The 16793-nt window shown below is 37.4% G+C and overlaps 1 protein-coding gene across 7 annotated transcripts in view; it reads right to left on the bottom strand.

Annotated features, from left to right (window-relative positions):
* ATRX (ATRX chromatin remodeler) overlaps window positions 1–16793 on the bottom strand; it is a 219707-nt gene that overhangs the window by 174626 nt on the left and 28288 nt on the right. For all 7 annotated transcript variants that reach the window (XM_046672819.1, XM_046672821.1, XM_046672824.1 and 4 more), the window contains exon 2: window positions 7538–7650. In XM_046672819.1, the coding sequence (XP_046528775.1) occupies window positions 7538–7650 (113 nt within the window). The remainder of the gene's footprint in view (window positions 1–7537; window positions 7651–16793) is intronic.

Genomic DNA, 16793 nt, shown 5'->3' with positions numbered 1-16793 from the left:
CCCAGCAATTCCACTTTTAGGTATATACCCAAGACAAATGAAAATATATGACCACACACTAACGTGTTCCCAGATATTTATAGCAGTATTATTTGTAATAGCCAAAAGGTGGAAACAAGACAAACTTCTAACAAAAGATCAAACAAACGCAGTATATCCGTACTAAAGAATGTTATTTGGCCACAAAAAGGAATAAAACACTAATAATAGATAAACTTTGAACACACCATGTGAGGTGAAAAAAAATCAGTCACAAAGGACCACATATTACCACATATTATACAATGCCATTCATAAGAAAGCCCAAAATACAGAATTCTAGAGACAAGAAAGTAGATTAGTGGTTGCTTAGGGCTGGAGGGAGAAGAATGACAGCTAAAGTGTGCGCGGTTTCTTTTTGAGGTGAGAAAAATGTTATAAAATTGACTGGTGATGGTTGCACATATCTGTGAACATACCAAAAACTACTGAATTGCACACTTTAAATGGACGAATTTTATGGTATGTAAATTATACCTGAATAATGGTAATAAAAGTTTTATTAGTCATTAGGAAAATGCAAATTAAAACCACAATGAGCTATCACTAAATATCAAAATGTCTAAAATTTAAAAAGAAAATAGTGCTAACACCAAATGCTGGTGAGGATGCAAAGAAACTGGATCACTCATACTATGCCGTGGGAGTATAAAATGGTGTGCCCATTCTGGAAAACAGTTTAGGAATTTCACAAAAATGCGACCATCATATATGACCCACCAACTCCTAGGCATTTATCCCAGAGAAATGAAAATTTATGCTGACACAAAAACCTGTACACAAATGTTCACCAGCAGCTTTATTTGTAATAGCCCAAATCTGAAATCAGCCCAGAAGTCTTTTAACAGGTGAATGGTTAAACAAACTGTGGTCATCCACACCATGGAACAGCACATTGCAATAAAAAGGAAAGAACTATTGATACATGCAACAACTTGGATAAATTTCCAAGGAATTATGCTAAGTGAAAAAATACAACTCCAAAAGGTTCTATACTGGATGATTCCACTTACAGAGCATGTTTGAAATCACAAAATTTTAGAAATGGAGGACTTATTGACTGTCAGGCGTTAGGCACAGGTAGGGTTGGGAGCAAGGAGGTTAGTGTGATTATAAAAAGGCAGGATGAGGAATCTGTATCTTGACTGTGGTGGTGGATACATGAATCTACCCAGGTAACAAAATTGCACGGAACTTAATAAACACATACAAATGTATGCACACCTTGGAGATATTGTGGGTTCAGTTCCAGACCACTGCAATAAGGTGAATATCACAATAAAGAGAGTCACACGAATTTTTTGGTTTCCCAGTCCATATAAAAGTTAAGTTTACACTATACTGTAGTCTATTAAGTGTGCAATAGCATTATGTCTAAAAAAACAATGTACGTACCTTAATTAAAAAAATATTTTATTGCTAAAAAATGCTAACCATCATCTGAACCTTCAATGAGTTGTAATCTTTTTGCTGGTGGAGGGTCTTGTAAAAAAAATGTCAATGACTGCAAAACACAATAAAGCGAAGCACAATAGATAGAGAGGTGTGTCCATACAAGTAAAACTGAGGAAATCCCAATCAGATATGTCGATATCAATAACCCGGTTATGATAATACATCATAGTTTTGTCAAATGTTACCACTGTGGGAAACTGAGCAAAGTATACAAGAGCTCCGTATTAACTGTTACAACTGCATGTAAATCTACAATTATTTCAATAAAAATGTCAACTAAAGAAAACTCTCTGGGGACGGCCCTGTGGCCAAGTGGTTAAGTTTACCCACTCCACTTCAGCGGTCCAGGGTTCACCCATTCAGATCCTGGGCATGGACCTACACACCACTCATCAAGCCATGCTGTGGTGGCTTCTATGTGGTGGCATCCCACATAGAAGAACTAGAATGGCTTACAACTAGGATATACAACTATGTACTGGGGCTTTGGGGAGAAAAAGAAAAGAGGAAGACTGGCAACAGATGTTAGCTCAGGGCCAATCTTCCTCACCAAAACAAAACAAAACAAAACACCTCCCAGAAAACCAGGAAGAGAAGGGAACTTGCTCAACTTGATAAAGAGCATTTACAAGAATCATACATAGGAACCATCATACTGAATGGTGAAAGACTGAATCCTTTCCCTTTAAGATCAGAAACACCAAGAGGATGTCTGCTATCACCATTCTTCTTCAACATAATAATGGAAAATACAGGAAGTCCTACCAACATAAAGAGGCAAGAAAAGGAATTAAAAGGCACACAGATAGGGGCCGGCCAGGTGGCCCAGCAGTTAGGTGCACGCGTTCCACTTCAGTGGCCCGGGGTTCGCCGGTTCGGATCCCGGGTGTGGAGATGGCACCGCTTGGCAAGCCATGCTGTGGTAGGCGTCCCACATATAAAGTAGAAGGAAATGGGCACGGATGTTAGCTCAGGGCCAGTCTTCCTCAGCAAAAAGAGGAGGATTGGCAGCAGATGTTAGCTCAAGGCTAATCTTCCTCAAAAAAAGAAATTACAAGGCATACAGATGGAAAGGAAGAAATAAAACTGTCCCTATTTGTAGATGACAAGATTAAGTAGAAAATTCCAAGGAATGTACAAGGCTTTGGGGGAGTTGGGGGGGGGGGGGTGTACTTTCTAGAGAAAATTCTGAGGACACAAGAACATAAAAAAGATAATTGAACTCCTGCATACCTGCAATGAACAACTGGAATCTGATATTTTAAAAACAATAGAATTTAAAATAGCACCCAAAACAACTGAAGTACTTAGGTAAAAATTTAACAAAATATGTGCAAGATTATTATACAGTCATGCACCGCATAGCGACATTTTGGTCAATGATGGCCCGCACATAGGATGGTGGTCTCATAACATTAGTACCACATAGCCTAGGTGTGTAGTAGGCCATACCATCCAGGTTTGTAAAAGTAAACTCTATGATGTTCAAAGAACAACAAAATCACCTAACGATGCATTTCTCAGATCCCCGTCGTTAGCTATGCATGACAGTACAGATAACTTAAAAACACTGGCCCCGCTGAGACTTTCTATCAATATTTTTTTTTCCTGAGTATGGGTTAAACATTCCTATCCTTTGCATGTGTTTGGTTAATAACTATACAGTTTTATTGAGGAAAGCACTTGAAGAGCAAGTGTTCTGTACACTTTTTATTTTTTAATGTTTTCTATTCTCAGATTGGATTTCTATTAGTCCATCATTAAATTCACTGACACTTAATCGCCTATTGAGTACAAACAGTGATTTATTACACAGAAATTATATTTTCAGGTTCTAGAATTTCAAGTTGGCTCTTTTTCTACAGTTTCTATGTTTATACTGAGATTTCCTATCTGTCCATTCATAATAAATGTATTTTGCCTTTTTGTACTTGAGCATAGCTGCAATAGCTGCTTTAATAGTCTTGTCCGCTAATTTCAACATTTGAGTCATCTGTGGGTTAGTCGCTGTTCATTGCCTTTCCTTTTAAGCATGGGTCACAACTTCTCTTCATCTATCTAGTATCTAGGATTGGATACTGGACATTTTGAAAGATACAGTGAAGACACTCCATTCCCATTATGTTCCTCCAAAGAGTTAATATTTTTGTTAATAGCAGAGAGTTAACTGAAATCAAACCTCAAACTGTCTACCCTATAGTGGAAGCAGCTGAAAGCTGTGTTCTGTTCCTTTAGCCCCAACTGGGCTGCCTGAAATCTGGGCTGCACTTCAGTGATTCAACAAGAGGTACGGTTCAAGTTTTTGCAGATTTTGGAGCTCCCAATCTGTAGCTCTCTTCTAGGTGGGATCTCCCCCCTCACTTTACTAAAGCTGCTGTGGTCCCCCTCAATTTATTGATATTCATCCAATAAGAATGCAGGTTTCTATCTGAGTCTTAAATGCCACCGATGGAACTAACTGGCACCTTCCCTAAGGAAAAAAGGCTTAATAATTGGGAATTCAGCCACTGGTATTTCCTTCTTCCATGTGTTGACTCCCCTCCAGTTTGTGTCTGCTTTTGTCACTGTCCAGTTCTTCCACATCATTGTTTTTGGTATTTTGGCCAGAGTTTATAACTGGTATCTGTGAGAGATATCTGTCCAAATGGAGCTACTCTACAACTAGCAGAAGCACAACTCCTCAACTACTAAACACAGGACTTGGACAATATAACTTCATTCTAAAGACAAGAAGAACTTTAAACAAATATTTAACACTAGTGACGTTTCTTTTTTGAGATATGGTTAGCGAATTTGAAACTACATGGGTACATTAAGGACTGAGCAAATGAGTACATAAATTGAGGATAATGAGAGATGAGTTTCTTTCTGTTGAAGAAAGAAGTTAAAATATGAAAAGAGGAGGACTAGACAAGTCTGTGGCATCAAATTAAAGCTAAATCTATCAATATCAACTCATGAAAATATAACACAAATACTGGCTTTCTCTGTGAAAGGGCCTGAAAGCAAAAACACCCTGGTGGCAATGAGCACATCGTACACCCAGATCATCATTCTAAATACCATGTCCCACTAAAAAGAATCAGAACTCCTTGGAGAGATAATTGATTGCAGGGCTGGGGAAGAAACACTGCAAAGTAAACACTGAACATCTTGTGAGGGCAGAAAGTAAGAAAGCGCTGAAGGATAATAAAGATGTGTGAAAAGGTCAGAAGGAGCCATACAGAAAGGACTTCCCATTAACCAATACTGGTACAATTTGAGCACTGAAACAAATAATGAAAGTAAGCAACTATCCATGGAACAAGAATATTAGTATATACTAATATAAACAAAAAAAGAGAGCATAGAACATAAACCCCTCCCTTATAGTAATATACCAACTAAAACATAGAAGGAATGAAAGATTAGAACATCACCATTTTGAACTGATCATAGTAACATATCATTCAGTCAAAAATCAAAAATGGATGCCATGGTAGGCAGAATTTCAACCAATGTCCTCAAAGATTTCATGCCCCTAACCCCTAGAACCTGTGAATGTGAGGAAACATCACTCCCACGATCGTGCTATGCAGCATCTCAGAGCTGACCTTAAAAATGGGAGGTTATGGGGGGAGGGTAAGAGGGAAACGGGGTTAATCTAATCACATGAGTCAAAAGTAGAAAAATTTCTCCAGTTGGTGAAAGAAGGTTGCAGAGGAAGCAAGCAAAAGGGTAAGTCGGAGAGATTCAAAGCATGAGAAAGACCCAATGTGCTGCTGCTGGCTTTGAAGATGGAGGGGGCCATGTGAGAAGAAATACAAACAGCCTTAAGGAGCTGAGAGAGAGGATCCTGGCCAATAGCCAGCAAGAAATGGGGACCTCAGACCCACCACCACAAGGAACTGAATTCTGCTAACAACCTGAATGAACACGGAAATCGATTCTTCCACAGAGCCTCCAGAAAGGAACCTAGTCTTACTGACACTTTGGCTTTGGCCTTGTGATACCCTGAGCAGTGCCCAGGAAAGCGTACTGAACTCCTGACCTACAGAACTGTGAGATAATAAATTTGGGTTGTTTTAAGCTGACAAGTCTGTGCTAATTTGTAATAGAAAACACGTAAGTTAACTTTTGATGATGAAAAGAATACCGAAGTAGTTTCAAAGTAATCTCCAACAAATTACTTATTAGTTACAAAGGAATAAGTCATAACTTTATAGTGGATTAATCTAGCAGAACAACCATAACCAAGTAACCTGAGTTAATATCACCAATAAGGGGAAAAATTACATCATGTGCCTTAATGATATGATGTACTGACAAGAACATAATACCACTTACATGGTAATTCTGCCAAAAATAAATAACCTGAATCTAATTACAACTAATCAGACAAAGCGACACTGAGGGACAATCACCTACGAAGTAACACACCTACATTTCAAAGATGTCATGGTTCCAACGGACAGAGAAATTACTTCAGATCTAAAAAAGACTAAACAGACACAACAACTATATGCAATGTGTAATCTTCAACTGGATTCTGGACCTGGGGGGAAAAAAACTTACCTATAAAAACATTGTTGGGGTAATTTATGAATTAAGAATAGGGACTGTGGATTAGATAACAGTATGCATTTAGTTTTACCCACCTATTTAGCCTTCCCATTGTTATTCATTGGTTCCTCTATTTTGGTGTTGCCACTGCAAATTATTTTCCTTCTGATTTAAGAAAACTCCTTAGTATTTTCTCTAGTGTAGGTCTGCTGACATCAAGTTCTCACTTTTTGTCTGTCTTTATTCCACCTTCACTTTTGAAAGACATTTTCACTGAATATAGAGTTCTAAGTTGGCAATTATTTTCATTTGGCACTTTAAAGAAATCACTTCACTATCAGCTACCTTCCATCATTCCTGTTGTTAAATAAGCTACCAGTGTTATTGCTGCTCCTTTGAAAGCAATGACTTTTTTCCTCCGGCTGCTTATGAGATTTTTCTCTTGGTTTTTCTTCTTTAGAAGTTTATTATATGCCTGGCTGTAGTTTTCTTTATATTTATCCTGCTTAGGGTTCAGACAGTTTCATGAATCTATGGCTTGATATCTTTTATCACTTTTAGAAAATGCTCGGCCAACTATGTCTTCAAATTCAGCTTCTGACCAATTCTATCTCTTCTTTCCTTCTGGGACTCTAATTACACATATGGTTGAGTTTTTCACTGAATCTACTTCTCTTATACTTTGTACATATTGTGTTTGTGTGCATGTGTGTGCGTATGTATGTATGTGTATGTATTCGGCTCTTATATATGTAGCTACCCTTAAAAACCTCAAAACAAGTGATGGTAGGGGCCAGCTGGGTGGTGTAGTAGTTAAGTGCACGTGCTCCACTTTGGCAGCCTGGGGTTCATGGGTTCAGATCCCAGGAGTAGACCTACACACTGCTCATCAAGCCATGCTCTGGCAACGTCCCACATACAAAATAGAAGAAGACTGGCACAGAAGTTAGCTCAGGGACAATCTCCCTCAAGCAAAAAGAGGAAGATTGGTAACAGATGTTAGCTCAGGGCCAATCTTCCTCACACACACAAAAAAAACCCCAATGGTAATCATCACATGATACAGGACACTTTAAAACAGGAGAAAGAGGTAGAGAGGAGGTGTTAAGTGTTTTTTACTAAAAAAATATATGCACCAAAAATACTCAGAGAAGTTATTAAACAACATAAAAATTTAACTCATAATACATGAATAACTGCTAGGATAATATAATTCTGTACTGCTTTTGCCTTTTCTAATACTACCTATTTTTCATAGTCAACATTCATCACCCCTCTATAAGACATTTCCCTTACACATAAAACCATAAGTGCATCCTTCTCTAAGCACCTATAACCATACACCTTACATTTTTACTTATCTAAATTAAAATCTCCAATATCAGATGTTAGGTAAATACTAGATATATGGAGGCTATTAAAGCCTTTAATAGTTGTCCCCCCTCCCCGAAAATAAATGGAAAATAGACTAGAAGATATTGCACATTCTTTGTCAATTTACCTGTACTTTGGTTCATCACAAGTCTTGGAGGAGAACTCGTTTCTTCAGATTCTTCTGATGAGTGTGCCAGGAAGTCATGAAGCTTTTGCACCAATGTACTCAACTTGCTTTCACTATGAAAACAAAAGTTTAAAGAATTTCCTCAATTAGCCTGTCATGTATTTAATTACATGTAAAATTCTAACAAACTGAAAACATGTCTATACTGTAAGTGGTCTAAAAGAACGCATATTCAAAATAAAAACTAAAGGAAATGAGTTTTCTTTATTTCACTGAGGATGTGAAAACGAGTAACACAACCTATCTGTAAACTCAGCTAGGATCAAAATGTAATTCAAGGAAAATGCTGATATTATGAAATTTTGCTTTACATCATTAAAAATAATAATTCTGTAATTTACCAAATATATTTACTCTATCTTGTGCTTGACACAGAATAATTGTATAAATGACTGACATGAAGACAAATAAAACATAAAACGGGACTTAAAAGAGCTCACAGATTCCCAGGGAAATATTTATATAACTAAATTATTACAGCATACCCTGTTAAGTTGTATAATAGGTGTATCTGTAATCCAACAGGGTTATAAAAATGTTTAAAGTTTACAATGCAGAAAATAAACATATACCTCATTCCTAGTAAAAGAAGATTTCCTAAACTTAAAAGCAAGAGGAAAAATAGGTAAAACTGACTTCATTAAAATTCAAAACTTTTGTGTCTCAAAAGATACCACTAAGAAAGTGAAGAAACAACCCGCACAACCAGAGAAAACTATTTTCAAATCGTATATCTGAAAAGGTATTAATACCCTTTTTTTTTTTAAAGATCTTATTTTTTCCTTTTTCTCCCCAAAGCCCCCCGGTACATAGTTGTATATTCTTAGCTGTGGGTCCTTCTAGTTGTGGCATGTGGGACGCCGCCTCAGCATGGCTTGATGAGCAGTGCCATGTCCACACCCAGGATTCGAACTAACGAAACACTGGGCCGCCTGCAGCGGAGCGCACGAACTTAACCACTCGGCCACGGGGCCGGCCCCTTAATACCCTTTTATATAATATTCACCATATAGACCAAGTGAATAGAAAACCCAGAAATAAACCCTTGCATATATATGGTCTATGTGCTAGGGGGCTTTGAGGAGAAGGACAAAAAAAAAAAAAAAAAGAAGACGACTGGCAACAGATGTCAGCTCAGGTGCCAATCTTTAAAAAAAAACACACACACACAATGAGATACCACTTCACACTATCAGGTTGTTATTCAAAAAAATGGAAAATGACTGGTGTTGGTCAAGATGTGGAGAAAATTATAACCATGGATGTGCTGCTGGTAGGAATATCAAATGGTATACCCACCATGGAAAAACAGTACGGTGGTACCGCAAAAACACAAACAGAATTACCATGTGATCCAGCAATTCCACTTCTAAATATATATCCAAAAGAAATGAAAGTTGGGACTCAAACAGATACCAAAAGGTGGAAATAACCAAAATGTCCATCAGCGACACACAAATGGAAAATAAAATATAGTATATAAGAGAAATTATATTCCCTAAAAAGGAATAAAATTCTGATACATGCTACAACACAGATGAACACTGAAAACATTATGTTAAGCCAGATGCAAGAAAATGACAAATATTGTATAATTCCTCTTAGATGAAGTTCCAAGAGTAGTCAAATTCATAGGGACAGAAAGTAGAATAGAGGGCTGGACGGAGAGGGAATGCAGAGCTATTGTTTAGTGGGTATGGAGTTTCTGTTTTGAAGATGATGAAAAAGTTCTGGAAATGGAGAGTAATGATGGCGGTAAAAGACTGCAAATGTACTAAATACCATTAAATTACATACTTAAAAATGGTTAAAAAAGTAAATTTTTAAAAGATATTTGATATACTGGGAAAATATTAAAAGAAAGTTGGCGTTGTACATAGCCACTAAAGATATGAACAAAGCCATATAAAAACTGCAGCACTGCTCGTACTAGAGAAAAATGTGGAAATAATCTGATTATCCGTAAGAAAGAGGAATGGATAGATTATATAGTCACATGATGGAATATTATATAGCAGTTAAGTGAATGAACTAGAGCCATATGGATCAACAGACAGATCTAAAAATATTCAACTAGGACTTCAGCCTTATTTACAATATTCTAGTAATTTAAAATCTGAAGGAAATGTATAATCAATTTTCAATTAGCATATTATTTTAATAAAGCAACTTGGCTTGCAGGAAGTGACCAAGGAGTCCTTGCATCCTGAGTGGAGCTGGTTTGCACCTCCCTGTCTGGGCAGATGAGGGGCAAGGGTGAGAAGGAGTTAGGCAAAGGACACCTCCCAAGACCAAGTGACCTGCTTCCTACACAAGACCTTGTTCCCCATGCCCACCAAGGTTGCTATTCAGGAGCTAGGAGAAAGAAGGCTTTGATGAATATATGAAGGAAGAGTAAAGACTTTGAGGAATATATGAACGAAGTAGGAGAGAGTGGCACTGTGAAAAGTAGGCACACTGGTCAACCCAGATTGTGTCATCAACTTCTAACAGAAAATCTCCCATCATAAAAACTGAGGGCACGGGTGCCGGCCCGGTGGCACAGCGGTTAAGTTTGCACGTTTCGCTTCTCGGCAGACCGGGGTTCACTGGTTCAGATCCCAGGTGCGGACATGGCACCACTTGGCAAAAGCCATGCTGTGGTAAGGCATCCCACATATAAAGTAGAGGAAGATGGACAGGGATGTTAGCTCAGGGCCAGTCTTTCTCAGCAAAAAGAAGAGGATTGGCAGTAGTTAGCTCAGGGCTAATCTTCCTCAAAAAAAAAAGGGCAGGTAGGGCCAGCCCCAGTAGCCTAGTGGTTAAGTCTGGCATGCTCTACTTCAGCAGCCTGGGTTCAGTTCCCAGGCGTGGACCTACACCACTTGTCTGTCAGTGGCTACGCTGTGGCAGTGGCTCATAGACAAAAAGAGGAAGATTGGCAGCAGATGTTAATTCAAGGAAAATCTTCCTCAGAAAAAAAGAAAAACTGAGAGCACTTTGAAAACAAGTTTTCTTGGGGTTGGCCCAGTGGCATAGCGATTAAGTTCACACACTCTGCTTCGGTGGCCGGGGGTTCGCAGGTTTGGATCCCAAGGACGGACCTACACACCACTCATTAAGCCATGCTGTGGCAGTATCCTATATACAAAGTAGAGGAAGACTGGCATGGATGTTAGCTCAAGGACCATCTTCCTCTAGCAAAAAGAGGCAACAGATGTTAGCTCAGGGCCAATCTTCCTCACACACACACACAAAAAAAACCCCATAGTTTTCTTGTAAACTGGGAGAGAGTGTGAAGCAACTACAGCTGATGGCAGAAAAACTCAGACTGACTTCAACTTTACAAACGGTGGAATGGCATGAGAAGGAAAGCACAATAAGTGGAAGATAGGAAATTAATGATGGAATGTATTATGAACAATGACCTGTACTAGGATCTAAGAGATCTAATAAAAACCCCACCATCACTTTAACATCACTTAGCTGTTAAAATAAACAAGCTCAGTTCCATGAGCAAATCTCCATAACGCTGCTTTTTTCACTACTGTGTTCAATTATCTCTATCACAAACATTTCACATGCCAACTATTTCCAAGTATTGGCTTAATTAGGATCATCCCTTTGGTTAGTAGACAAATGTGCTAACAAAAACTAAACCAATGTAAAACACATTACTTTGTTCTGATTCCCTTACAGAAACTTTTGAAAAAACTGTAAACATTTAGATTTAAAAAGTAAATACATGAAGAAATGAATATGAAACTACAACTTATTGAATGCTATTAAAAGTGTTAAATGTACATCTTTTTTCACTTATCAAATACTTAAGGGAAAAAAAGACTACCCACTGTAGGACAACTTACTCTGAAGTAGACACTCTCACATATGGACGGTGGTAATAAAAGGATTTAGAAAACAACTTGGCAATAAGCCTTTGATCTCGAGTAATTCCGCCTCTTTTTATCTATACAAAGAAAATAATTCTTAATAAATAACTTTACTCACAAAAGATACTGATCTATGAGTTATTTACAACAGTGAAAATACTGTAAATAATTAAAATGTATAATAATGGCTAAATAAACAGGTATGCATAAAAGTCATACAATATCATACCACTCGTTAAAAATAATTCAAAAAAGTTCAATTATAATATGGAAAATGGTTCACACTACAATGCTAACCAAAAATAGCAGGCTATAAGTTGTAGATAAAATATGATCACAACTATGTTTAAAAATACATGAGGCCAGCCCAGTGGCGTAGTGGTTAAGTTCACGTGCTCCACTTTAGCGGCCTGGGGTTCACGGGTTCAGATCCCAGGCTCAGACCTACACACCACTTATCAAGCCATGCTGTGGTGGTGTTCCACATACAAAATAGAGGAAGACTGGCACAGATGTTAGCTCAGCAACAATCTTCCTCAAGGGAAAAGAAGAAGATAAGCAACAGATGTTAACTCAGGGCCAATCTTCCTCAACAAAAAGAAATACAATAGGGGGCCAGCCTGGTGGCATAGTGTGGTTAAGTTCGCAGCAGCCTGGGGTTCACAGGTTCAGATCCTGAGCACAGACCTAGCACCACTGTCAAACCACGCTGTGGCGGCATCTCACATAAAATAGACGAGGATTGACACAGATGTTAGCTCAGCAACAATCTTCCTCAAGCAAAAAGAGGAAGATTGGCAACAGATGTTAGCTAGGGCCAATCATGCTCACACACACCAAAAAAAAAAATGAAATAAATAAAATAAAATAATTACAGTAAAATACTCTCAGAAATATTAATAGTAGGCGTTATCTAGATGATAAGATTATAGGTGATTTTTCTCTATCTTTTCATGATATAATAAATTTATCGCTTTTATGCTGGAAAAGTTTTGTTTTCTTTTTTAATTCATGTAATTTTCTTTTATAGTTCATAAATGAAGATTGGAGATGTATGAGTTAAACTAAACTTAAAAGTTGAAAATTTAATTTTCCTAAGATTTTTCAAGGTAATCCACTCCCATTCAAGAAATTACTCATATGTGCATGTGTTTTTAGTTTTAAAATTATAATATCTATTTACAATGCATTATAAAATATACAGCTCATTTATTTGTTAGTATCCATAACTTCATTTATAAATCAAACAGTATTTGATAGTTAGCTTTTCACTAATCCAACAGATTCTTTCCACACCTCCTTTATTTACAAGTTTACTCCTTGCTCTAGTGTTAGAAATCTTATGTCCTTATTCAAGTAAAATTATAAGAAATCCTATCAAAATCTTCCAAGTATTAATTACGTAAGCATATAAAATAAAGTCTAATTGTCTATAAACTTTTTATGCCTTGATTTTAGTCCCAAATGTGATACAGGCCCATACAGGTTTCTACTATGCTGCTGAATACTTACCACTGCTTCCGGTTGTTAGGGTAAATGGTGGAATTTTTCTCAGTGGGTCCACATGTCTTGGGTTTCCTTACAAAACCTCACCAAATTTTAACATGTGCATTTTATGCACACTGACCTGATTTAAACCTCATGAGAACTTTATTACAGGAAACTGAGGCTCAGAAAGGCACTTATTTGCTGAATGCAATAAGGGAGTTAAATAATTTGCACTTACAGCTACTAAGTGGAAAATTAGGAATTCTATCTCCAACCAAAGCCTACGCTATACTGCATCCCTTAGGGGAACTCCAGGCACAGTGACAAATATAATTTAATGAATAGAAAAAGTAGTTACCCTAAAAGATAATCCTCAAAACTCAGAATACAGATCTTTCTTGAGTTACAATGGGGTTACATTCCAATAAACCCTTCACAGGTTGAAAATATCATAAGCTGAAAATGCATTTAGTACACCTAACCTAACAAACATCATAACTTAGCCTAGCCTACCTTCAACATGCTCAGAACACTTATATTAGCCTACAGTTGGGCAAAGTCATCTAACATACAGCCTATTTTATAATAAAGTGTTGAATATCTCATGTAATTTATTGAATATTGTGCTTAAGAATCGTTATATAGCTACAGAATGGTTCTAAGTGTATCAGTTGTTTACCCTCATGATCGCATGGCTGGCTGGGAGCTGTGGCTCGCTGCCCCTACCCAATATTACTAGAGAGTACTGTACGGCATATCACTAGCCCAGGAAAAGATCAAAACTCAAAATCTGAAGTACAGTTTCTACTGAATGTGTATCGCTTTTGCACCATTGTAAAGTCAAAAAATTGTTAAGTTGAACCATCGTTAAGTTGGGAACCGTCTGTACTTAAAAGGACTATGGACAAACTAAGACGTCCATGAAAGTGCTTTCAGTTACTAGAGCATACTTTTCCAAAGTTTTTCATCTTTGTTCATTGCTATCTTTGTTACTGTTTTAAATACGCTCATTAATTTAATTTACTTTTTTAATAAAACACTTTATGGACACATGAAATTACCTGAGTTCTCTGGCTTTACTGCTCATGCTTAAGCCACTGTGCTTACCACACTATCTTCACTTGGACACAGCAGCAACTAAAGATAAGTCACTAACAGTAAGAAAAACAAATCATTTTAAAATCAATTCCTAAAACTTCCAACTAAAACTGGAACTGATCCTCACAAAGACCAAGACTTGACAGGCGTTACAAAAGCATTTCAAACAAAGGAGAGTACCAAAACTAAAGCCACAGACAGCTATGGCATTTCACATGGGACCATTTAAAAAAAAAAAAAACACTAACCAGTCAGCTACAGCCCATAAGGAGCTTATAAGTCCTCACTCCTATGCTCACAACAAGAAAAAAGATAAACTGTAAATCAATAACTTATCTTAGAAAACTGAGGTCACAGGGCAAATCACCACTGAAAACACTGGAGACAGGCAGATACAGAGAATCACAGCTTATCTGGAGTGGGAACACTTCAACAGTAATTGACAAAGTGTAGAAGACCAAGTACGGATTAGCCTGAGAGTTAAAATATCTTGGGGTCCCAGTTTTAGGGGGGCCCCACACTTTCCTGGGTTTTACATCCAGGAACCCTACAAGGTTTTCAGGTTTTCACAATGAAGATCTGAGGAAAATCCTCTTCTGCTTTGAGCAGGAGAAGGGGAAAGTAACCATACTGAAATATGCCCAGAACATCCTCTTCTTAACAAAGTCACACCCTGAAGATAAACTACTTTAGCAGAGCCATCATCTACCTGGAGGAAGAGCAATTAGCCAACCTCAGCCTCCACCAGCCTTCTTGTCTCACCAAAGCTGGGGGAGGGAGGGAAGGCTAAAAAACACTTTTGAAGGTCACAGTCCAGGGACTCAGGACCACTAGAAAAAAATGAGATTTAATCATAAGATTACAGAACACTTTCCCTCCCCAACTGCTTATCACCCCATCAACAGGGATCCACTATAATAACTGTGAATTACAAGTGAGAATGCAGCAAGATAACAGACTCTGTTTAAGAAGGAATTTTTACTTAGGGAAATCCAAAGACAACAGGAAGAAAAAAATTAAAACAAGGAAACTAGAAGAAAATGAAGCCTCTGTCACCTACGGGTACAGCAAATATTAAACACAACCCAGTTCCTAGGGAGATTAACATAAAAGCTCACACTAAAAGCCTGATTACCTCAGTTCTTACCACCAGAAATATCATACCTGGCTTTCAAAAAAAATTGCAAGTCATGCTAAAAGGCAAGAAAAAACACAATCTTAAGAGACAAAGACTGCATTAGAACCAGACTCAGATAAGAGACAGGTTTTTGGAATTATAAGACAGGGGAATTAAAAATAACTATGACTAGTATGATAAAGTCTCCAATAAAAAAAAGCAGGTAACATGCAAGAATAGATGGGTAATATAAGCAGAGAGATGGAAACTCTAATAAATAAAACAAAAGGAGGGGCTGGCCCCGTGGCCGAGTGGTTAAGTTCGTGCACTCCGCTGCAGGCGGCCCAGTGTTTCGTTGGTTCGAATCCTGGGTGCGGACATGGCACTGCTCATCAAACCACGCTGAGGCAGCATCCCATATGCCACAACTAGAAGGACCCACAACGAAGAATATACAACTATGTACTGGGGGGCTTTGGGGAGAAAAAGGAAAAAATAAAAAAATGTTTAAAAAACAAACAAAAAAAAAAACAAAAGGAAATGCTATAAATCTAAAACACTGTAAAAGAAAGAAAGATGCTTTTGATGGGCTCATCAATAGACTGGACACAGGCAAGGAAAGAATCAATGAGCTCGAAGAGGAAAGAATCAGTCAGGTTGATGATACGTCAACAGAAATTTTCCAAACTGAAATGCAAAAGAGAAAAGAGGGGGTAAAAAAAGGAAACAGAAAAACTAGTACCTATAGGACAATTACAAAAGTTGTAACATACACATAATGGAATAAGAAAGAGAGAGAAAAGAGCTGAAGAAATGTTTGAAATAATGGTGGGTGGAAAATCTTCCAGAATTAATGATAGATACCACAGATGCAGGAAGCACAGAGAATATCAAGCAAGATAAATACCAAATATCTACACTGAGCTATATCATATGCAAACAGTCAAAAAACCAAAGACAGAGAAAAATTTTAAGAAGGCAGAAGAAAGACACCTTATCTATAGAGCAAGAAGGATAAGCATTCCATCTGACATGTGGTCAGAAACCATGCAAGCAGGAGGAGCACGGAATAAGATATTTAAAGTGTTTAAAGGAAAAAAAAAACCCACCAAGCAAGAACAATGTATCCAGCAAAACGATCCTTTGAAAGTGAAAGAAAAATAAAGGCTTTCTCATACAAACAAAACTGAAAGAATCTGTTGCCAGGAGACTTGCCTTGCAAGAAATGTTAAAAGAAGTTTTTCAAAGAGAAAGAAAATTACATAGGTCAGAAACACAGATCTGATAAAGAAAGGAAGAGCATTAGAGAAGGAATAAATGAAGGGAAAATAACATCTTTTATGTTTCTTATTCTTAACTTACCTAATAGCAAAAATGTATCAGGTGAGTGTGATCCCCTTACAGATAAGAGGAAGAACTGGGAATGCTCTATTATCAGGTACCTACACTATTTGTGAATGGTACGGTGTTATTTGAAAGTGGACTCAGACTAGTTATAAATGTATATTGCAAACTGTAAGACAACCAATAAAAATTGTTTTAAAGAAGTATATAAAATGTTTAAAACCAAAGGCAAAACGGGGAAGGTAAAAAGAAAACAAAGAACAAGTGCAATGAATAAAAA

This window comes from Equus quagga, chromosome 10 (assembly GCF_021613505.1).
Source record: "Equus quagga isolate Etosha38 chromosome 10, UCLA_HA_Equagga_1.0, whole genome shotgun sequence".
Lineage (NCBI taxonomy): Eukaryota > Metazoa > Chordata > Mammalia > Perissodactyla > Equidae > Equus > Equus quagga.
This window is presented reverse-complemented; position numbering and strand designations above follow the sequence as displayed.